Source organism: Lygodium microphyllum, chromosome 27, assembly GCF_053477565.2.
Source record: "Lygodium microphyllum isolate KBCC chromosome 27, Lygodium_microphyllum_v1.1.10, whole genome shotgun sequence".
Taxonomy (NCBI): domain Eukaryota; kingdom Viridiplantae; phylum Streptophyta; class Polypodiopsida; order Schizaeales; family Lygodiaceae; genus Lygodium; species Lygodium microphyllum.
The window spans coordinates 104,694,082-104,717,078 of NC_141161.1; the positions used below are offsets into that span (position 1 = coordinate 104,694,082).

The following is a 22,997-nucleotide window of genomic DNA, read 5'->3' on the forward strand; positions in this document are numbered from 1 at the left end:
ATCCTCATTAATTTCATTATCTTGATTCTCTTCATCAGCATCCTCCTCCTCTTCATCTTTAGCTTCTTGCATGGAACCTGGATTGTTTTCATCTTTATGAAATCCAATATAAAGATCACGAGTATACTCGAATGTCAAGTATTACGGGAAGAGAGAGAGAGAGAGGATTCTAAGTTGCAGCCTTTGCATTGTGTGAGCCATTGGGCTGGGGTCATTTACTGGATTTGTTTACAGCACAGTGCAGAGATATCATTCGATTCACTGCTGATGAGTTAGGTGCGAAGTTAGAGAGAGAAATAGGAAGAGAGAGGGTCGTTTTTCCCTGTTTGGTATCAGTGACTTGAAAGAGTGAGATTCGAATTTGTTGCTCTAGAGTCCGTTACACCGGTTGACTTCATGATAGGCGTGGAGTATGCGTGGCGCAATCGTCTTCACACGGGAAGAATAATACGAAACGAAATTTAAAAAAAAAAGTTGAAACATTAACATTAAAGGTCAGAACAAAACGTTTCGTTAGTGACATAGAACTCTATTTAAAACGTTCCAGCCGTCAAATTTAACGAAGATAAAACGTATCGCCAAAAGTTGGCCCAAAAGGTCTCGTGAAATGTTTCGGACCCTACCTAAAACGCTTTCAAAAGATGACGTACCAACGAGACAATAGGGTTTGCGGGGAGGAACACGGAGTGAACTCGGCAAACATGGAGAAAGAAGAGAAGAGAGAAGAAACTCTGATGAATGGAATGATGAAGACATGAATCATGGAGTGAATGTGATACAAGGGAACAAGGGTATCATAGCACAAGGAAGATGATGAAGATAGCCACGAACCACGAACCGCAATGTCCTCCTGAAGGGGTGTGAGGGCAGTGGAGAGGCTGGAGAAAAGAGGTGACGAACTGAATGAATCAGCCGTAAGGAATAAATGAGAGAGTGGCCTATAAATAGACATAATTATGGCGCCTCTTTTTGGGGGTGCAAACCCTAAATGCAAAATGTAGAAACATAAAAACACAAACTGTGGGTGAAGGGTTTCTCAATACCCCCTCTCAGGCCCAAAAAGAGAAACAAGAGAAGAGTGAGGTGGAGATGCAATGCTATATCTTGAAGAATGCTCATGCAGCAGGTGCCACCTGGACAGTGTCCCTCGTTGGAAAATTGTTCACTTGCCCATGTGCCCTAGTACAAAGATGATGAAAACATGCAATGCATAGGAGGAATGTCGGACTTTGTGTGGTGCCGAGAACCATAAGAATATGCCCGTACTCAATCTCGGGAGGTGGCTCCATGCTGACCAAGTGACCAAGGCAAGAAAATATAGAGGACCCCTAAGATCCAAGATTTCCACCGGAAAGGAAACCTGTAGTAAAGACCAATAGACAGAGTGAACTGGAGAACCCGAACCACAACCTCGGGAGAGAAGCCACTAGCTCCATGCATCCATGCTGGAAGGAATACGAAGGCCTCGTCACCAAGTCACGGCTGAACCTTCGAGGTCTCGATCTAGGTGGTACCTGGATATCCTAGGTATCAGTAGAAGAGATGACTCGTCAAAGACAGCCATCCTAAGAAAGTAGAGGATGGGTGAACTTCATGTGGAGTAGGTTCCATCTTTGAGGTGGGAGGTAGAGGGGCCCCTGCTGAAGTCGAAGAAGAAGTAGATGCTCCCTCTAAGGGCAAAGAAATAACATCCCCCTCTAAAGTAGAGAGAGAATCCAAAAACTCATGGATCACGGACTCCGAAATGTCTGATGATGAAGGAAGTGGTGTCGATCGTGCTAAAGAAGATATTTGGGATGCTGAAGAGCTCCCAGAGGTAGCCTCTCGAACTTGAGTAGTCAAGGGTGGGGAAGGGTGGGGCTCAGAATGAGCAAGAGGTGAGCAACAGTCGCTGTCTCTCAGTGGAGCGGACTAGGTAGCCGAAGAAGAGGAAGGAGTCGAGCAACCACCGTCTCTTGAAGGAGCGGACTGACGAGGAGACAATATCAAATAATCACTAGCTCTTGATGGAGCAAATTGTAGATCCGTAGGTCGTGGAAGCCACAATACTTGAAAATAAGTGGGAGAAGACTGCCGCTGGCATTGCGACGATCTCTAGGAGGTCGTAGTGCCAACCGATCCTCCATGTACTCGAAAGGACTTAGTGCGCATCGGATGTGTCTTATTGCCTTGAGAATAGTACTCTGATAGTCGATGCAGAACAATCTGTGTGGCCCAGAAAGGAGAGGTGGCACAAGGAGTGCCTGGTGGAAAACGCATATACTCCGGGGGGGTGGGGAGCAAGGGTCGAAGTTGGCAAGCATTGGTGGTGTGTCCGGTGATGTCATAGTAGGAGCACCTAGTAGTCTGGTCATCTATTGGTAAAGAAGCCATGGATACCAGTGTGCCTTGCTGAAGAAGGAAGAGATCAGCCACCATGAACCACGAACCGCAATGGTCGCCTCAAGGGGTGTGAGGCCAGTGTGAAGCACGAACCGCAATGTCCATCTCAAGGGGTGGGAGGGCAGTGGAAGAGCTTGAAGTGAGCTACGAGTGGAAGGAGGATATGACCAATAGTAAGAGGTTGCAACCAGTAGAAAAACACAGGTGAGGAGAGAGAAAGACTAAAAACGTAGGTAGGACAACTTGCAAGAGAGAGAAAGACTAAAAACGCAGGTAACAGGAGAGAGAAAGACTATAAACGCAAGCAGGACAGCCTGCAGGAGAGAAATACTAAAAATGTAGGCAGCAAGTGAGAGAAAGACTGAAAATGCAGGCAGGACAGCTTGCAGGAGAGAGAAAGACTAAAAACGCAGGCAACAAGACTGTGATGACGTGGCAGGCTGTACGGTAGCAGGTCTGCACAGGAACAACAATTGCCTTGCTGGGATCAACTCCAAACTTCATGAAGAGGGCTGGAAATCAGGCTCCAACTGATGGAGACAGCAATGGACAGTTTCGACTGAGATGTCCTCCGCGAACGGGGTGTGGGCAGCAAGCTGAAACACCTGAAATCTGCAAAAACGAGATTTTGATGTAGCGGAAGATGTCACATGAGGATATGCAAATTATCAAGGCTGATGTGATTGATGCACTTTTGTCGGTTGATGATGGTGTCACTTAGACATGGATTGTAGGCTCTGGTGCCTCTTTCCATGTAACTCCTTGCTTGGAGTGTTTTGCTATGTTTAATGCAGGCAGTTATGGAAAAGTTTATCTTGGAAATAACCATTCTTGCAACATTGATGGGATTGGCACTATATACTTGTCTTTAGACAATGGGCAAGAGCTTGTGTTGAAAGATGTCAGATATGTGCCTGGCATTAAAAAGAGTTTACTATCTGTTGGTTAGCTTGACTTGCATGGTTACACTACACTGTTTAGTGGTGGTTTGTGGAAATTGAAAAAGGGTTCCATGCTGATTGCAAAAGGAACCAAGAGGGGCACTTTGTATTGTTTGCATTGCAAAGCTTTGAATGGCAAGTTCCTTGCAGTTGTTGAAATTGGTTGTTATTTGGAGTTGTGGCATAAGAGATTAGGCCATATGAGTCAAAAAGGACTTGATGTCCTTACCTTTTTGAAGAGGGTTGATGGAAAAGGCTCTAAACTTGACTTTTGTAATGAGTGTCAGTTTGGAAAGCAAATAAAAAATTCTTTTTACTCTGGTGTCTCTCGTAAGTCCACCATTCTTGCAACATTGATGGGATTGGCTCTGTACACTTGTCTTTAGACAATGGGCAAAAGCTTCATTGAAAGATGTCAGATATGTGCTTGGCATTAAAAAGAGTTCACTATTTGTTGGTCAGCTTGACTTGCATGGCTACACCACACTGTTTGGTGGTGGTTTGTGGAAAGTGAAAAAGGGTTTCATGTTGATTGCAAAAGGAACCAAGAAGGGCACTTTGTATTGCTTGCAATGTAAAGCCTTGAATGGCAAGTTTCTCGCAGTTCCTGAAATTTGCAGCCACTTGGAGTTATGGCATAAGAGATTAGGCCATATGAGCTAAAAAGGACTTGATGTCCTTACCTCTCTGAAGAGGGTTGATGGAAAAGGCTCTAAACTTGACTTTTGTAATGAGTGTTTGTTTGGAAAGCAAATAAAAATTTCCTTTTACTCTGGTGTCTCTCGTAAGTCCAATGTCTTGGACTTAGTGCATTCTCATTGCCCGTGAAATCATTGGGTGGTGCTGCATATTTTGTCTCCTTTATTGATGATTGTTCCAAGAAGATTTGGGTGTACTTCTTGAAAAAGAAAAGTGAAGTGTTTGTTGTTTTTAAAACTTTTCATGCATTTGTGACTACTCAGATAGGTAGAAAGCTAAAATGCTTGAGAACTGATAATGGAGGTGAGTTCACATCGACTGAATTCAAGTCCTTTTGTGACTTGCATGGTATTAAGAGGGAGCTTACAGCCCCTTACAGCCCTTCTTCAAATGGGGTGGCTGAAAGATATACTAGGACTTTATGTGAAAGAGTGTGGTACATGTTGTCCATTGCTAATCTCCCTCATGAATTTTGGGGAGAGGCTCTTAAAATTGTGGTTCACATTTGCAACCGCTCTTCAAATAGGTCCTTAAATAATGGCATCCTTGAGGAGGTTTGGTCTGGCAAATCGGCCTCATATGACCATTTACGGATATTCGGTTGTGATGCCTTCGTGCATGTTAGAGATGAGCTGAGAAGTAAACTTGACCCGAAGTCCACCAAAGGCATTTTCATGGGCTATGGTGATGAGGGTGAATTTGGCTATAGAGTGTGGCTACCTCAGTCTAAGAAAATTATTCGCAGTCGTAATGTTGTGTTTAATAAGGCAAAATTGCTGAAAGGTACTTTAGCCTCCAATGAAGACATGAAAAAGGTATAATTTCAGAATTTACACTCACCTATTACTTCAAATGATAAGCCTCATGATGTTGTACCACAGGCTAAAAGTGATGATCAACCGGTTATTTTTGAGCCAGATGATGATGGACAGTAAATAGAAGCACAAGGAGGTTATGGACAACAAGATAGACTTGCTGATTATGAAAATGCAGGTGTTGGTAATGAAAATGAAGGTGCTGTACAAGATGAACAGCATGCTGAAAATGGCTTACAGCAGCCAATAAATGCTGAAAATGACATACTTCTAGATGTAGACCCAATTTCTGAAAATGTAGATCATTGGGTACGTAGGTCTACATGTTTAAGAAGGCAACCACATAGGTATGGCCCTTCTTTGTACTATGTGATGCTTACAGATGAGGGTGAGCCTCTTACATATAAAGAGGCCAAGTCATGCAAAAGTGGGAGCTAGCTATGCAGGAAGAGATTAAATCTCTGTATGCCAATGATACTCGGGATCTTGTGTCGTCGCCCAAAGGAAGGAAGCCTTTTTCAAACAAATGGGCTTACAAAGTAAAGACAGTTGATGGGAAACCCAAGTACAAGGCAAGATTGGTTGTCAAAGGGTATGGACAGAAGGAAGGGATTGACTTCCAAGAGGTCTTCTCACGTGTTGTGAAGATGACCACTCTACGTGGGCATTTTGCTCTCACTGTTGTATTGGACTTGGAGCTGTACCAAATGGATATAAAAACAACTTTTCTGCATGGTGACATTGATGAGTAAATCTACATGAAACAGCCCGAGGGCTTTGTAGTTCCTCAAAAAGAGCGGATGGTGTGTAAACTAAAATGTAGCTTGTATGGGCTGAAGTAAGTACCACGACAGTGGTACAAAAAGTTTGACACCTTTATGCTCTCTCATGGGTTTGCACGCAACCATGCAAATCATTGTTTGTACATGAAAAAGGATATAGATGGCAGCTCCATCATACTTGTTTTGTATGTCGATGATATGTTGCTAGCTAGGAAAAGAAAGACCAGTTTGGACGCTCTCAAAGATCGGCTGAAATAAACTTTCTCCATGAAAGATTTGGGGAATGCAGAGCATATTTTGGGTATGAGGATTCGCAGGGATAGAATGCAGAAATTGCTGTTTTTGTCTCAAGAAAAGTACATTGACAAGGTATTGGACAGATTTAACATGGTTGAAGCTAAGCCTTTTGGGGTGCCCTTACCTCCATACCTTAAGCTTACTAAAGGCAACATGCCAAAAGATGATGTGGAAGCAAATGCTGTGAAGGGAGTCCCTTATGTATCAGCTTGTGGCTCTCTTATGTATGCTATGGTTGCTACTCGTCCAGACATTGCTCATGCAATGGGAGTTGTTAGCAGGTTTATGTCAAATCATGGCAAAACACACAAGGAGGTTGTCAAGTGTATTCTTTGATACCTAAAGGGTACACAAAGAAAGTGTATTTGCTATGTGTGGGGTGCACTTAGTTTGCAGGGTTATTGTGATGCAGACACAGCAAGTGACTTGGACACTTGTAGGTCCACTAGTGGGTATGTCTTTACAGTTGCTGGTGGGGCTGTTTCTTGGTGTTTCAGGTTGTAGAACATCGTAGCACTAAGTACTACTAAAGCTGAATACATATCAGTTATTGAAGCTTCTAAGGAAGCTATACGGTTGGGCAGAATTGCAGAGGATCTCGGCATGTCTATCGGTACTGTTGTGTTGGGATGTGATAGCTAGAGTGCTGTGTATTTGGCCAAGAATGCCATGTATCATTCACGCACAAAGCATATAGATGTGCGATATCACTTTATCAGACAGATTTTAGAAGACGGTCTAATCACATTGACCAAGTTCAAAACACAGGACAACCTTGTAGATGTTCTCACTAAAAGTCTAAGCAGCATGAGCATTGCATAGGATTAGTGGGAGTTGGTTAGAGGTTCACTTCGGACCTTTAAGTGGGAGGTTGTTGGGGTAAAGGCCCCTTCGTGTATAGTACATGTGTATTACTTAACTATACATGTGAACACACCCTTACATGCCCTAAGTATAAATAGATTTTATTCTTTGTGTACCAACACATTGTTGGTACACCCAAAATTGAATCGTACTTTCACTCTCTCTCTTTGTTACTCTTACTCCTTGAATTGCTACTCACTCTTGCAGCTGAGATCCAACACTGTTTTGGGGCTGTTTTAAAGAGCTAATCAGTCGGTAGTGAATTTATAGCTCAACATTAACTAATATCAGAAAATCAGCAAAATAACCCCTTACAGGCAAGGGAGCTAGAATGCTCCTGCATCGGCATGATGACACTGATTGGCTTCAAAAATCTTGGCATGCTGCCCCCTGGCGGTATTCCTCTAACATTACTCAGGAGACTCTCAGATAATCAGAAAATAGCCCCTTATGGAAAAGGGAACTAGAATGCCCCTGCATTGGCATGATGACACTGATTGGCCACAAAAAGCTTGTCGCGCTGCTCTCCTTGCAATATTCCTTTAACATTACTCAAGAGACTTACAATTCGGGATAAAAAAGATCAATGCTCAGCTGTCTATGATATGGGTTGGTATTTGCAAATGTCCAAGACATCCGAGGTACTAACAAAGCCTTACAATGTAAGCACCTTGTACAATGTAGTATGCTGAAGAAATCATGCATTCACTTTTTAAGACTTCGCATTTCAAGAAAATGGAAAGAATGAATACTTGAAGCTGAATATGACAATTATAGAGAGAATTGCAGCTATGGACACATAAAAGAGGTGGATACAAGTTGAGAGTTGAAGATAGGCCTCCTTCGTGATATGTCTTCCTTTTGTTAATAGCCTTGTGGCTTTTGAGGTTGTTTGTGCTGCCCTTGCATATATTATGATTCTTTTGATTCAACAATCTTCACAAAAAAGAGGTTAGTGATTAGGAGTTAGAGTTGGAGTTATACATCACTTGCAATTATACAGGTTGATTCAACAGAAGAAAGGTACCTGATTTCAGGAGCATCAGATGGTTCTGTTGCTGCTTATGACATTCAGCAGCCAAGCAGCTATGGATACAATTCATGCACACAAAAACATGAGGCATTGTTTTCAGTTGATAAAAGGGCACACCATGGGCACACATATTGTGTCTCATGCGTACACTGGTATCCCATTGATACAGGCATCTTCATCACTGGATCTTTTGATCATTTTGTGAATGTTTGGGACACGAACACAACACAGGTCAGTTAGTTACTGCAGTCACAGAGAACTCATAAATCTTCCAATGTCACCTGAGTGTTGTAGATTTTCATGAATATTGATCTCTCTCATGTATGGGTATGCTTAGCAACCTACCAGGTGGAACTTCAATTTAATATGTCGAAGAAAGTGTATGCCATTGGAATGTCTGGGCTTGCAACTGCACACATGTTGATTGCTGCTGGAACTGAGGATACAAGGGTGCGGCTTTGTGATATGGCATCAGGAGCATTCACTCATACACTCACTGGTCATCGAGGTACACTGATCCTTGCTTTTGTGCTCTTCATGTAAAAGCGCGGATGATTTGGATCTTAAATTATGGCTTAATATCTGCAGATAGTGTGTGGGCTGTACAGTGGTCTAGGAGAAGTGAATGGGTTCTTGTTACGGGTGGTTGTGATGGAGCCATTCGATTTTGGGACATTCGAAGGGCAGGGTGTTACAAAGTCTTGGATCAACATCATTCTCAGATTGGCCGTCGCCCTGCTGTGTTGAAGCAATCATCCGAAACCCAGGTATCCTATCTGGTTGGTTTTACTGGTATTCCACATGCACTGTCAGAGTCATTGCACAGAAATAGTTGCACTTATTGGCTTGAAGGAGCTTCAAAGTTCTTCACAAAGAGCGCCAGCAAGAGTTGCACCTACATGCCTGAATGTGATACATAATGGACACTATTACCCTATGGCATTTCTCATTGTGAGTGCAGTTGCTTTATGTTGATCTTTGAAACATCTTCTTAGGCATCATGCCTTTTGAAAATAGTGAATCATGTCAACTAAGGGTTTGAGTATTTTGACTGTTACACGTAAAATGGTCCTCATGTCTATTGAAACACCTACTAAATTCTGAGAACACCTAATGGCTTCCAGTAGGCTTGAAATTCACTACTGATATTGAAGCTGTTGTGGATCTCTCTCTTTTAAATTGACACTATCAAAAGGATAATATGGGGGCTATCTTGAGGTAGTAGGTGATTCAAAGTTAATGGGCTAACAATATAAGAACCCCCTGTCATCTGACTAAGCCAGAGGTTGCCAAGGCTTGAATCTAAAGATATCAAATGTGTTCCTTTTCCATATGAGTCAATGGTAATTTTTAATTGTATGCGTTACCATAACCCATACCCATACTCTAAGGTACCATGGTTTACCCAGCAAAACGTTGTAGCCTTCTTTGCTTATGACAAAGAATTTCACAGAATCCACACAGCTCTCCACATGAAGCTTGGGCCTTTCCAATAGTAGGAGTAATTGACTTTAGATGCTCTGGACAAGACATGATAGACTCATACATAGGTCCCATTTCCTCTTGGTGAACCCCAAACTTTGCAGACATATCAAGAGAGATGAAGTTTATGCTAGCACCTGGGTCAAGAAAACAAAGCATTCTGATCTTGCTGTGCTTTGTGTTGTGCAGAAATCTGCCTCTGTTCCTCCCAGCTGCTCACCCACAAGATTTGGTATCAATCCAGTAAGGGGTTTGGCTTCTTTGCCTTGGCTCCACCTTCCACTAGGGTCCTCGATGGACTTCCTTCATCCGATAGTAGGCTTTGGCTTCTTTGCCTTTGGTTTCAATGGACTTTTTAAAAAAGGATGATTGTGATACTTGTGCCCCTTTTCTCCATAAAAGCAGCACTTATTTGCAGCTTTTTAACCTGTCTTTTGTTGGCAATTGGCTAGGGAACGAAGTCTTAATGCAGTAATCTCAATTCCTTGGGCAGTTGGAAGTCCACAACAATTTTTATCCAACTGCTGTGACAAACTGAAAGCGATGCATTTCAAACCTTTTCGTTGTGTTCCTCCATATTTACACAATCCTTTCCATTCAAGCCAAGCTGTTATAATATCCAGCTTGAACACCCAATTGGTAATCCTTATCTTTCCCCTTAGGTGTCAGGTTGTCATATGGATGAGGGTTTAGAGAGTTATTGTCCATTGATATCAGGCCCATGCTTGGGCTTACATCTCCGGCAGTCATAGCTTGCATGCCAAAAATCCCTTCAAATTTTGCTCCCATATTCCAATTCATCCTTGCTTTCATACTGAGCTGCATGTCACCAAGCACAGCTGTCTGCATCCTAATATTCTTTAAGTTATTCAAAGAGCTTTGGTATAAAACAACAACAGCCAAGCTGTTTCACATGCATTAACCCCTAATTTAATCTCCTTAAAACAACCTTAATCTCTCTTGCTTGGGGTGTTGCAGCAAGTTATCCAGCATAGTGGGGCTGAGGTATCTTGGCTTGTGTGCAGAGGAGGGGTTTGTTTGCCAGGGGTGGGGGAGAGAGGAGAAGGAGAAGCAGCAGAAGAGTATATTAATGTATGCAAAAGGAAAAAAATGGTCTATGAGACTTTCACACACTACTATTGAAGATAATGTCTCTACATAGATACAATCAAATTATGAGTACAAAGTAAACCACTGTAAAAGTCCTATGACTAGAAAAGGAAAAGAAGAACGAAAGCTTGATGTACTATCTTGCTCATCCCAATCTCTCTCTCTTGGGGTGTTGCAGCAAGTTATCCAGCATAATAGGACTAAGGTATCTCGACAGGCATCTCATGTTGGCAGGTGATGATTTCTCGAGTCTTATCTATTGATGGTAGGGGGTGGGTGTGGTTGTCTCGCCCAACAAGGTCTATCCAGGGAAACTCCTCCTGAGGATGATCTGCTTTATGATAGGTCTGCAGTGAGGGAGGGGGAGGAGCCTGTGGGGGTTCATCAATCCAGCTTCATGGTGTTCACTGTGGTCACTTTATTCAGCTCGGAGTGGTTGAGACCAGGGCTAGTCAAATGGTAGGAGTGCATCAATCCTCGTGTTGCATTGCTCCAATCAAGTGCACATTGGGCATACCAACATCGGGTGTCTCCCTCAATTGCCAATTGTTGGGAAGAAATGATTACCAGATGGGGGTATCTATTGTGGGGGAGCTCCCATATGCAGTGAAGAAAGGTCATTGGTTAGAAAAGAGTGTCGCTAACTATGGGATTGGCACGCACCTCGACTTTGACTATTGCATATGACATGGATGGCTTGCTTTGGAACATATCTACTATCATCGTGGCTAGGGGTCTCTTCATAGGCTGCCACAGGACCTCACGGTGAACCCCGGAAAGACCAAGGTTATGGTTTTTAATGCCTCCACCCATAAGACACTCAATACTGTTGGGTGTAAAGTCCCGTTAATCTCTGTGTGTATAAACTTACGGGTGTGAACACACCCTTATTTGTACCCTAACATATAAATACATTTTATTCTTTGTTTACCAGAACACTAACTGGTACACTCATCTTGGGATTATCTCACTCTCACTCTCAGCTTTGCTCCTGTTCCATTTCTGTCTCGCACTTCATTGCGCACTCTTCACAACAAACTAATATTAGAGCCATGGCAACATTGTGTGTGCTTCCCAAAAGTGCAAGTTAGTTCTGTGCGCGAGAAGAAGCCGTTCACCTTTTCTAACAATCATCACTCAAAGCAGGCTAGCTGTTGTTTTGGCCATATTGATCAGGCGTAGGTCATTGGTTGGCTGTTCGTCATGATTCCAGCAGGCGTGTGCAGGTGGCAGACCGCGTGGACCAAGGCACTAGCTGTTCCTCACGATTCCAGCAGGCATGACCAGCGTGGCAGTAGTCGTGACCACCGTTTGTAACCTGACGGTGTCGCAGCGCGTAAGGTTAAAGGTCACCACAAGGGTATGGCAAGAAAACTGGACAAGGTAGATAGAGATGTGTCTTCAAGAGATAAGTAGATAACAATGAATGTTTAAAGGTTCAAGAGATGTTTCACGGTCAATCACAAGGATTTGAGAGAGAAGAATGTATGGGGGTTCAATAACTTAGACTCCAAAGAAGGTAGGGATAAGAGAAGGGATGGAGGTTTCAAGCCAAGTTCTTGAAGATGATAATAGATCTTCCAACTGCATGTTCTTAGCAAAGATCACAAGAGTATTACCGCATAAGATCTATCTCAATCAAGCTTGTTTTCTTGACTGTAATCTCAAGTTATGTATTCAAGTACAATTTGCTGTCATGTTTCAAAAACAACTCAGCATAGCATGAATCAACTTTGCATGATGACATTCAATGTAGATTGTTAGGGACAAAAGCTTAAGAGTCAATTACAAGGCTTGAAGGGTAAAAGTGACTTGATTCAAGAAAGCTTAAAATAGAGTTCTTGATAAAGATAAGTTACTACAGCCAAGAAATAAAGAGAAAAAGCTTCTCTTAATTCAACCCAAAGCATCTATGAATGATCTACAAACATTGCCCTGTCATAAGGGCACATAATACTTGAATATTTTGCCAAGATGTCTCTCATGTAGAGCAAGAAATGAATCAAAAGAACACTGTTGTAGCTAATTCTTTGAATATGGCTGAAGATATCAGCCCCAAATCAGCCCAAATAGCTTCCAGAATTCACCTTTGATGATAGCATAAACTTTCCCTAACATGGAGTGCATAGATCAACCAAATACAAGTGTCTAGTATACCATATGAAGCAATAGAGAAGGAAAAGGACCTGCTATCCACAAAATCACTGTGTGGGCTGCCTATTTCAGCCCATATACATGGCTTTAACCTTCCAAGAGGGCACTTTGATGAAGTACAAAAACAGCCCCCATATTCAAGAGCATGTAGCAAGCAAAAGGTAGCTTGCAAGAAGCATGCAGAAGTAGGAGAGAAGAAGGAGATCCTGTTGCCCTTGACTGCCTTGTTATTGGCTACCTATTTCAGCCCAAGCATGAACATAGAGCAATCAAGATGCTCTCTTGATACCCCTTCCACAATGCTTATGCAATGTCAACTTGCACCAAGCAAATCAATGTCAAGTAAGACCAATAAATGATCATGAATCTTCAAAAAGAGAAAGATAAGTGCTGCTGCCCACAATTCTTTGTTTGGGTTGCCTATTTCAGCCCACTTTCTTCACATAATCAAGTCAAGAAGGCTTCTTTACACACCTCTCTTCAAGCTTCTACAATGGTAGCTTGCTGTAAGCTTCCAAGAGCAAGAATGAGCCCCTTGATGAGACAAGATGAACTTCAGCCCTTCAGATTACAGGTTTGGATAGCCAATAGCAGTCCTCATTTAACTCTTGAAGGACTCGAGAGTAAATTTGATGCCTCTCTTGACGTGGGGGTACAAACTCAGCATATAGGAGATTTCATAGGTCAAGAATAAACCTTCTTTCAGAATCATAAGAGAGCTCTAATGAGTATGGGCTGCTGCCCTTAAATACACAGTTCAGCCCTGTTTTACACAGCCAAGAGTGGCCTTCCATTTTCGTAAATGCATGGAAAGAGTAGCACTTACATGTCAAGTGAAGTCTTCTGCAGTTACTTGTGGTTGCATGGCTTGAGCTTTCCCCTTTCTGTGGTGGCTTGGACATCTCAAACACTCCTCCATCCATGGCGCCCTGTTCAGCGCGAAAAATGTGGCGGAAAAAACGGGCTGTTTGCTGCCCTCTTGTCTCTCACTTGACAAGTTCATAGATATCATAAGTCACATAAGTGATAATGCAAGACATATACAATGTCCTATGCTCAAAGACATAGTCAACTTCACGAACTTTGGTGGTTTTTCTCTATAACAAACTTGTGAGTCCTGTTTTTGAAGTAACTACATCACTGACACATGCAGTCAGGCTTACAACCAAGCCATATAATTGCCCAAAATCACTTATATCATGACATATATAGCATGACTTACAAAACTTTATTTTTCTCAAATAGTGAATGTACTCTTAGAGAGGAAAGGATTCAAACTGGAAGTCATCACATATTGCCAATTAACCAAGTTGAATGTTTCTTCTAAAACAATGAATGATTTATAAAGCATACTTCATGACCTATGGAGGTTTGTTTGACATTCATAAATATGCTCCAATAGTAGGATGCCTCATTTATTTATGCAACACAAGGCCAGATATTCAGTTTGTAGTTTCAGACTTGCACAACCCACGCATGACACATTGGCAAGCTATGAAGCATGTTTTTCGTTACTTGCAAGGTACTAGGACTCTTGGATTGCTTTATACCAAGGGGGGACCGCTCCAATTACATGCTTATAGTGATTTAAATTGGGTTGGTCATTTTGATTCTCGTCACTCTACAAGTGGAAACTGTTTCTTTCTTGTCTCATCTTGCATTTCTTAGCTTAGCAAGAAACAATTCACTATTGCCACATTGCCTTGTAAAGGTGAATACAAGGTAGCTTTCATTACTACAGTTGAATGTGTACGGCTCAGATGTTTGTTGGCTGATCTTTATGTATTTGTCATGGAGCCTACTCCTTTGTTTACTGACACTCAAAGTGCCATTACAGTGGCATGGAACCTAGCGTTTCATGCATGCACAAAACACATAGAGATTCACTATCACTTTGTCAAAGAGAGGCTACATGCAGGGGATATTAGCCTTGTCTACTGTCCTACCAACAACAATGCGGCAGGCATCTTCACAAAGCTCTTCCTCACGACAAATTTGAAGCATTGCGCAATGCTTTAAATTTGATCTCCTTTGGTGGATGATCCTTGTATATTGATCACTTTTCACTCCAAGGGGTTTTGTTGGGTTTGACTCATGCCTATGCTCATAGAGGAGCATCGGAGATTTGCAGTAGGAAACTAATACTTGATTGGTTTTTCCCTCTAGTCATATTATTCTCTATTTGTGTATTTATGTTACATAGTTCTTTCACTTACCGCACTTTACACACTTTCGGGGGTGTGAACGCACCTTAAGACACTTACACAACCCTAAGGTCTAAGGGTTGTACTTTTTACTTGATAAACACTAATGAATGAATTGTGTGTTGAGTTGTGTCTATACTCTCACTCTCTCTATTGTCTACACTGTGTTGAGCTGATAGCTGCCATTTTCATATTCAATAGAAAATACAAAAACGACTTGTTCTATATGATAATGGCATCAGCAAGGTGGGGCAAAATGCAGCCTTTAGGAGTCGCTAGGCCAAAGGGTGATAGGTGGAGATGACCACGATAGCAGGCTAAGTGAGGCACTTGATGGATGGAGGCTAGGAAGAACTAGGGTAACCTACAAAACAAGGGATAAACTGAGTGGCTAGACAACCTCCTATTTATAGATGTGGATCTTCCCAAAGTTTGGGTGTTTTCCTATGGGACACAGAAACTTTGGTAAAATTGGAGTTTTGGGGCTGTCTGAATGAGCTAGTGAAGATTTAACATGTAATGCATCCTTTTTAGCTTAACAAGAGGTGGTCAATGTCAATCTCTTATTCTACAAGCCATTGCTCTACTTGCATGGGATACTCCCCATCTACCTTCCTTTTTGATCAGCATACTGATGGACCCTATACAGGTGGAGGATATCAGTTGTAGTATCTTCTTTGTTTTCTTGTAAGTACTTTATTGAAGGACATATATGACCGACATGATGCTATGGGGCATCGTGTGGTTTTGGATTGTTCAAACTGACCACATCCTATCTCTTTCTCGCTTTATTCTTCCAGGGTTCCTAGTCCCCGATTGGCATTGATAGCATCTCTTGAGTAGGTGCCAGTCCTACCCTCTCTATCTACATCCAGCAAGCTGGATGGGACGAACCAGCCTCTATGGTCATGCTGCACAGAGTGCCTCCTCAACGACTGTGACCTTTGGGATCTTGTTATTGTCCCTATATCCCAACCTACAATGGATCCTTATGATGGTACAACCACGGATTCAATAGCTTTATGGGATTGGTTGAATGCTTGAGTCCGCTTTTTTCTCATTTTGAGTTGTACAGACTCTATGCTCATGCATGTTAGATGTATCCACATTGCCATAGAGGTTTGGGAGAGATTGGCATCTCTCTTCTGGGTAAATCCATCCTCACTTGATGTAGCGTATGTGATGATCTAACCTTTAGGATTGCAATAATATCCTCATTGTATCAAACATCAAGATCCACCATAAGATCTTTGCTAAAATTATCAAGATTTTGGTCTAAAGCGACCCGACTACTACCAACATAATGCCATATACTATAATAAAAGCTAAGGATAAAATTTCGAGTAACAATTATATATTTACAAGCTATAGAGTCTTGATCTATCTTACACATAATTTTCGCTTCTATCCTAGTGTACCATCCCTCATCAACGAATTGATCCAGACATTTAGGCATCAATTATCTCTTGAATTGAAGATACGATAGCTTTCTGTCTACAAATTTCCCTACGATGAGGGATCGCATCCATAGAATAGGGGAGCTTCAAGATAAGTTCGTATCCTTTGGTACAAACATTTTTTTGGGGGACCTAGCTGTGACACTTCTCTCACGTCTTCCATCACCGATATATGATGTGTTCTACACAAGTCTCCTTACTTCTCATAGCCGAGAGACTCCCATTGGTGCTTGATAGTGAGCTAAATTCTTGTTAAGTCATGCACATGGCCATGCTTATGCGGCTTTATCTACAGGTATAGGACAAGCCAAGCAAAAGAAAGGGAAGAGGAAGAAGTTGGAGTCATCTTCTGACTTTGATCCAAATTTAGTGGAGATGAGTTGAGGATATCCCATGTGTTCCCATTGGGGGAAGACCTTGCACCTCGAGGAGAAGTGCTAGAGGATATAACCTCACCTTGCTCCGGAAGCGAAGGATGAATCTACATCAGAGGCTTCGTCTACCTCTACTTTATCACCCGCTATTACCACTGAGTTTGTGTTTCTACACATTTATTAGATAGCATAGCCTTCTTTGACTGTCTCGTCTTCTGAGTAGCCTTGGCTTGTTGATAGTGGTGCATGGAGTCATATGACTCCTTGAGGTGATTTGTTATGGGATCTCCGTTTGTCTTTTGGGTATTGTCACTATTGGTGACATTTGCTTGGTGGCTATTAGTAGTGTTGGCACCTTGCCTCTCTTGTCTGACCATCCATCGAGCTTTGTTTCTGAGGCCCTACATGTTCCGGACTTGGGCTTTCATCCTCTCTCAGTTTATGGCCTTTCTAGGCTTGGGATCCGTGTCGTCTTCACCAAGTCGGCCGTCTTTGTTGAGGATTCTTCTACAGGGGTCACTTTTGTGACAGGTTGGTAGGAGAGAGAGCTATCTATGCTCCATTCCCCTTCCATTGTGCAGGTCCCTTCGAGGTAGATTTCTATAGCTGCACCTATTCCTGATTGTACACCATGTATCCCACAGGCTCCATCCTATGTCCCACCATCTCCTCCAGTGGTTCCCTCGTACCGCCCATCCCTTTCAGAGGGGGACGATATCCGTGATGCGGCTGTGGATTTCTTGGCTCTTTTGTGTTTCAAAGGGGGCTTTCTAGGATCATGAGGAGTTTCTTCATGGTTTCTGCTAAACTTTGGGTCCTTTTATGCGGTGACCTCTTTTCTTTGTTATCAAGTTACCATCCCTTGCCACTTGGCCCTTTGTCCATGTTGTTTCTATGCACCTTAGCGTCTTTGATAGTTCCTTGTTGTTGTCTCATAGTTGGGTTAGAGGCTTTGCTCACCCATCCCCGATTGGCGTTTTTAGGAGTGATATGTTCGAGGCCTCTCCGTTTCCATTGCCCTTTGGTGGCCTTACGGTTGATTGGATTTTTCTATGGAGAGGGGGTCTTGGCACTTGCTCCTTGGTTGGCTTTCTTCATCGATGGACTTCGTTGGCATTGGCACTCTTCCGGCCATCCTCGGATCTACATCTCCTTTGGCCTTCCATCACACCTAGGCTCTGAGAGGGTATTAGCAGTCATGTGTCTTGTGTGGTCATCTCCTACCAGTGAGCCTTAGTCTGAGTTAGACGAGGATATTAGGAGCATGACATTGTATTTTTCTATTGAGGGTACATTAGTGCATTTATTTTTGGGAACTTTTGGGTATTTTTATATAGGGTTTTGCCCCTTTTTACCTATATATAGGCGGCATGCCTTTCCACTTTCATTATCCAACATTGATCCTTTGTGATTAGCCAGCCCTCCTCATTCTCTTATCGCCCTGGTACTGTCTGGCACCCACATTGACGCGTAGAGCTGCATGTTGGGGCTAACTGTTGTAGCCTTGTACCTTCAGCCATTGCAATCACATTGTTCATTCTCTCTCTCATGTTCTCTTTTTGTCTCCTCTTCTCTCCGTGTTCACTTTCCTCTTTCCGTTGCACAGTCTAACAGATCCCATATTGTACAAGCCTTTGCTTTACCTCTGCATACCATGACCTCCCATGTCTTGCCTGTGCTAGTTGCCTAGAAGCCTCAGAAGCAATGTGTCTAGATGCATACCTCATACTTGGTGTATGAAGCTAATGGTGTAAAAAGGGACCATCATCGTAGGGGGTGCTCCAAACTTTGCTCTAATGATCTCATGTGGTATTGATGGTTTTCTGTGGATCATCCATGAGAGCATGATAATTTGCTTACTCTCCATCTGAGGGGGAGAGAGCCAGCCCAACTGTTTACCTTACAATAGAGAAATGAGGGCTCAAAGCCTCTGGTGAAACCACTATCCAGAACCCAAAAATTGTCACACATAGCATACTATTGACTAAGTCTCACCTCTTAGTTGGCAGTGGAAATACATGCAGTGCAAGTCAATTGTGAATGTGAGACTTAATTAGCAGTATGACTGCATGTCAAGATTTCCAGACATGTGACACCTATCACCATTGTTGCTCACTGTCTGCTTGAGGAGTTTTGATATATAGCATTCATATTTTACATTCAACTGCGAGATACTTGATATTCTTGTTTGGTGTTATGGGCACCTCAGTGACTTCAGCTATTGTGTAAAGGTATTAGTTAATTGCCTTCTGGAAACTGGCTAGCTATTGTAGTTCTGTAACATATTGAGGGTGACATGGCATGCTTGACTATACTCCTTATTTGTTGTGACAAATCCAAACATTTGTGAATAATTGTTAAAAACTCATGGAGCGTTTTACAGCTTTTTGTGAAAGATGACTTGTTCCTGTCTAATTCAGGTGGTTAAACATATGTTCAGGAGTTTTGTTTGGTGCTGTACTTCAAAGCTAATGCCTAAATTATTCCCCTGTTGCCAGAGAAGTAGTGCTGTTGTGCCTTCAAAGAAGTTAGCTTTGAAGAGCCAGAGAAGCCAAGTAAAGCCTGTCGGTCCTCAAAAAGGGCCAGATCTTAGAACTGCACACTATGGGTCTGTAACAGGGCTCCAGATGACTTATGATGGACTTTTCTTGTTGAGTGCAGGCATGTCTTATTTGACTTCTGCTTTTGAATGTTTCTTCTGACCAAAAATGAAGTCCCTGATGCATGTAGACTGACTTGTACAGGTACCGACTCACGGGTGCGACTATGGGATGTTGAGTCTGGTGCTAATACTCTTGTGCACTACCCCTCAGTTAAAATCCGAGGAAACAAGGGCATGCAAATGGCTCTTTCTTCTGACTCATCACTTCTTTTTATCCCATCTGCAAACCTTATTGAGGTACTTGTTGTACATGGAATCTAAATAGATAAATTATTGTACATGGAGTCTAAATAGACTCCATGTACTTGTTGTACATGGAGTCTAAATAGATGAGTTTACTTCCATATTTTGAAAGTGATTTGCTGTCAATTTGAAGCTGTGGGGCATTTTTTTTTTTTGTTTTTGGTTGTTCTGGTTAGGTATTCAACGTATGGTCCGGTGAGTCACAGGCAGTCTTGCATGGCCATTATGATGTTGTAAATTGCTGTTCTTTTCATCCACAAGAACAGGTCTTCTTACAGCCCTATTTTTAGTTTGATCAAGGAAACTAAACTTACAAGCAGTCATAAAATTCTTTATCCGTTGCATGATAAATGAATGACTTAAAACTTTATCCTTTGAAGGAGCTTTACAGTGGGAGCAATGATAGACAAATCTTAGCTTGGGCTGCTCCAACTCTTTCAGATACTGAAGAGCCAGTACGCCTTTTGCTTAACTTGGTTTGGATGTGCACTGGTTTCAGAATATTTTGCTTAACAGTTCTGAATGCTTCTTTGGTGCTTCAGTAATCAAAATATTCTTTTTCTTTAGTACTTTGTTCTGTTTAGAGGGATGAATACATGCATTATTTGTTATGATCTACAGGAAGCAGGAATACAAAGCACAGGTGTCCAGCCAGATGAAGACACATGGAGTGATTGAGAGGTTTACGGGTGCTATATTACTCGATTGTAGTGAAGATTAGTGCTCTTCGGCTGCTTGTCTGTCTGGTGCTGATAACAGAGCCCCTCAGGCCCAGAACCTGCAGAACCCTTCTGAGGGACAAAGTCACTCAATTGTGGTAAGGAAAATCGTTGCTATTTAGCTGTTTGTCTCTGTAGAGCTGATAGTGGAGGTAATTTACCCAACACCTTACCAAGGACAAGTAGTATATGCAGTGCTGATTCTTGCAAACACTACAGGTCTAAATGTGTTGGGACTTGTGGATGAAGTTCTTTCAAGCATGCTTGAAGTTCCAGATGTACTAATCTGATTGTACATATAAGAGGGCGCTAGGGTGAATGCCCACAGCTTGTGGTGACTTGCAAGCTATGGTGGACTTTCAGTCTGATGTTATACCAGATTACACAGCAAAAGCAACGCATTTACATCCTGAAAAACTGCACCTCTGAAGGTAACTGAGTGTAGCCAATTTATATGTCAATTCAAGTGTGGATGAGCGTTTTGGTATTTATAGTACTATACTACAAGCGACGGATGTCTCTCAAGATTAAATCCTAGCATATGATAGGAATTTTTAAATTATTTTTTTAAAAAATGATGCGTGGAAAATGTAATAACAATAAACGAAGTGATATATGCAGCTACGACCAGCACCGTGGTTGGGTTTATAAGCTAACCCAACTTAAAGCCCTGTAGCTTAATGGCACTGTATCTACACCCTCACGGCTTGCATCCACGTCAGGAAACCCAAAGTATCTCGTTACGGACATCCATAACAAGAAAGTTTGAGCCATACTATGGTTTTGAGGAGATTGAGCCATATTAGCATGGGAGCATTGACAAGAAATGTAGCTTGCGTGGATAATTTTCATATAGATTAAAGTTTTAGAATCCTATTAGTATGTACCTCCCATTAAGAAGGGATTTGCACTAGCAAATGGAATAGGTTTTTAGTAAGCAAGCAAGTTCATTTCAGTATACAAAGCCTCAATTGAAAAGGCATACCCTTAGCAATTCTCTTATGCAGTTGCTTGTGTTTTTTTATCTTACTTTAAGTTGTAAGGACTACTTGCATTTGCGAATTTCTTAATGTGCACATCTTAGAGACATTTAGATCACCATTCAAAGAGCTTTAGATGGATGTGCTTTACTATACATACATTTCAATGTATTTGTAAATAATATGGTTGGTAGAACTGATAAATGATATTGATCATAGCCCACATGTGAGAGAGTGATACTTATTTTGTTTCATATATTTTTACACAAAATTTATACCAAATAATAAAGCTATTTAACACCATCTTTTTACTAAATGAAATGTAGGAACAACTTACACTTCAAAGTAATCACAACCATCAATGTTAGAGTTGAACAATCTAATATACATGTAGTTTGGGCGAGAGAGAGAGAGAGAGAGAGAGAGAGAGAGAGAGAGAGAGAGAGTTGTGAGTCGATTACAATGGAGAGTGTTTCAATTAACTAGATTTATCATCTTTGGATTAGAGATTGTTATTGGTTTGTGACCAAGGTCAATGTTATTTGGGGACTCCATAAAAGCAAGGCTCAAGTGGAAATTGATTGTTATAGAAATGTGGATCAATAAGATTTCATTCAAATTTTATGCCAAGTCTTTCTTTAGAGAATGTTGATCGGTGGTTTGCCTTGGTCCTTTTCAAGCACCATATTTCTAATGCCAATTATTTCTTTTGTACTATTAGTATGGAGATCTTGCCATATGCTTATTTTGTGCAAGGAAGAATTGGTCCCTCTTATTTGACATTTAGAGAGCTATTGTGGAACCTTTGTTGTCTCTCTTTGATTGGGCCTTTGGTAAAGGAAAATATCCCACTCTTGTGTAGCCATATATGAAGATATTGTAACATTTTCTTAGATTCTAGGGTGGTTGGTACAATTTGGTTACTTGAAATGTCATCATATTTGATTCCACTTGTGGGTTTCAAAGTCACATCATTAGAAGGGTCTATTCCATTAGTTGGTTGGATCTTGTACAATACACTAGTCTTTTCTCTTGGGAGGATTTTTTTTCTTAGCACATGGTAGTTTCTTGTACTACTTTGTTGTGACTCGTATTTCTCGTGATTAATAATGTATATATATAATGTAGCTCTCTCTCTCTCTCTCTCTCTCTCTCTCTCTCCACACACACGCACACACACACACACACACACACACACACACACACACACACACACACACACACACACACACACACACATGCATGCATGCACACGCACATACATAGACGCGCATGTATACATCAAGTGTCACATTCTCTCTCTAAATCCTCCCTTTGATATACTTTTTCTTATGTTGTGTGTGTGTGTGTGCATGCAAGCATGTGCATGTATGCGTGGTCTCTTGGTCTTCCTCTTTTTGTCTATATAGAGAGAGGGATTGCATTGAGAAGAGAGAGAGAGAGAGATGATCCTTTTTCATATAAGCCCTAATATCCATGCTAGGTCTCGTGTGATTGTGATATCATTGGTGGAAAGAAAGAGCCAATGCTAGATGGGCTCTTTACTATACACACAGAGGCCTTGGCCATATAACTCATATGCCACTTCTTTTAGAGTCTTGGAAACATTGGAGGTGGGCTTGTTCATAAAAATTTTAAGTATATATTGGCTATTCTATTGCTTGTCTTAATTAGGTGGTTGACAAGTGAGGGGAGAGTATTTTGTGCAAGTTAGAAGGAATCTCAAAGTTGAAGTTGACAAGTGAAAAGGCAAGTATTTTGTGTAAGTTAGGAGGGATCTCCAAGTTGAAGACAAGAAG

At 41.7% G+C, this 22,997-nt stretch overlaps 1 protein-coding gene across 7 annotated transcripts in view; it reads left to right on the top strand.

Annotated features, from left to right (window-relative positions):
- LOC148012678 (WD repeat-containing protein ATCSA-1-like) overlaps positions 1-22,246 on the top strand; it is a 53,139-nt gene extending 30,893 nt beyond the window's left edge. For 4 of the 7 annotated variants that reach the window (XM_087669360.1, XM_087669361.1, XM_087669362.1 and 1 more), the window contains 9 exons: positions 7,784-8,044; positions 8,162-8,321; positions 8,402-8,580; positions 19,093-19,255; positions 19,339-19,493; positions 19,676-19,765; positions 19,880-19,954; positions 20,121-20,316; positions 20,438-21,887. In XM_087669360.1, coding sequence (XP_087525486.1) covers positions 7,784-8,044; positions 8,162-8,321; positions 8,402-8,580; positions 19,093-19,255; positions 19,339-19,493; positions 19,676-19,765; positions 19,880-19,954; positions 20,121-20,177 — 1,140 coding nt within the window. In that variant the 3' untranslated portion in view covers positions 20,178-20,316; positions 20,438-21,887. Of the gene's footprint in view, positions 1-7,783; positions 8,045-8,161; positions 8,322-8,401; positions 8,581-19,092; positions 19,256-19,338; positions 19,494-19,675; positions 19,766-19,879; positions 19,955-20,120; positions 20,317-20,437; positions 21,890-21,919 lie in introns of those variants that run through there. The other 3 variants (XM_087669359.1, XM_087669358.1, XM_087669363.1) reach the window with 3 other exon arrangements.
- The last annotated feature ends 751 nt before the right edge of the window (positions 22,247-22,997 follow it).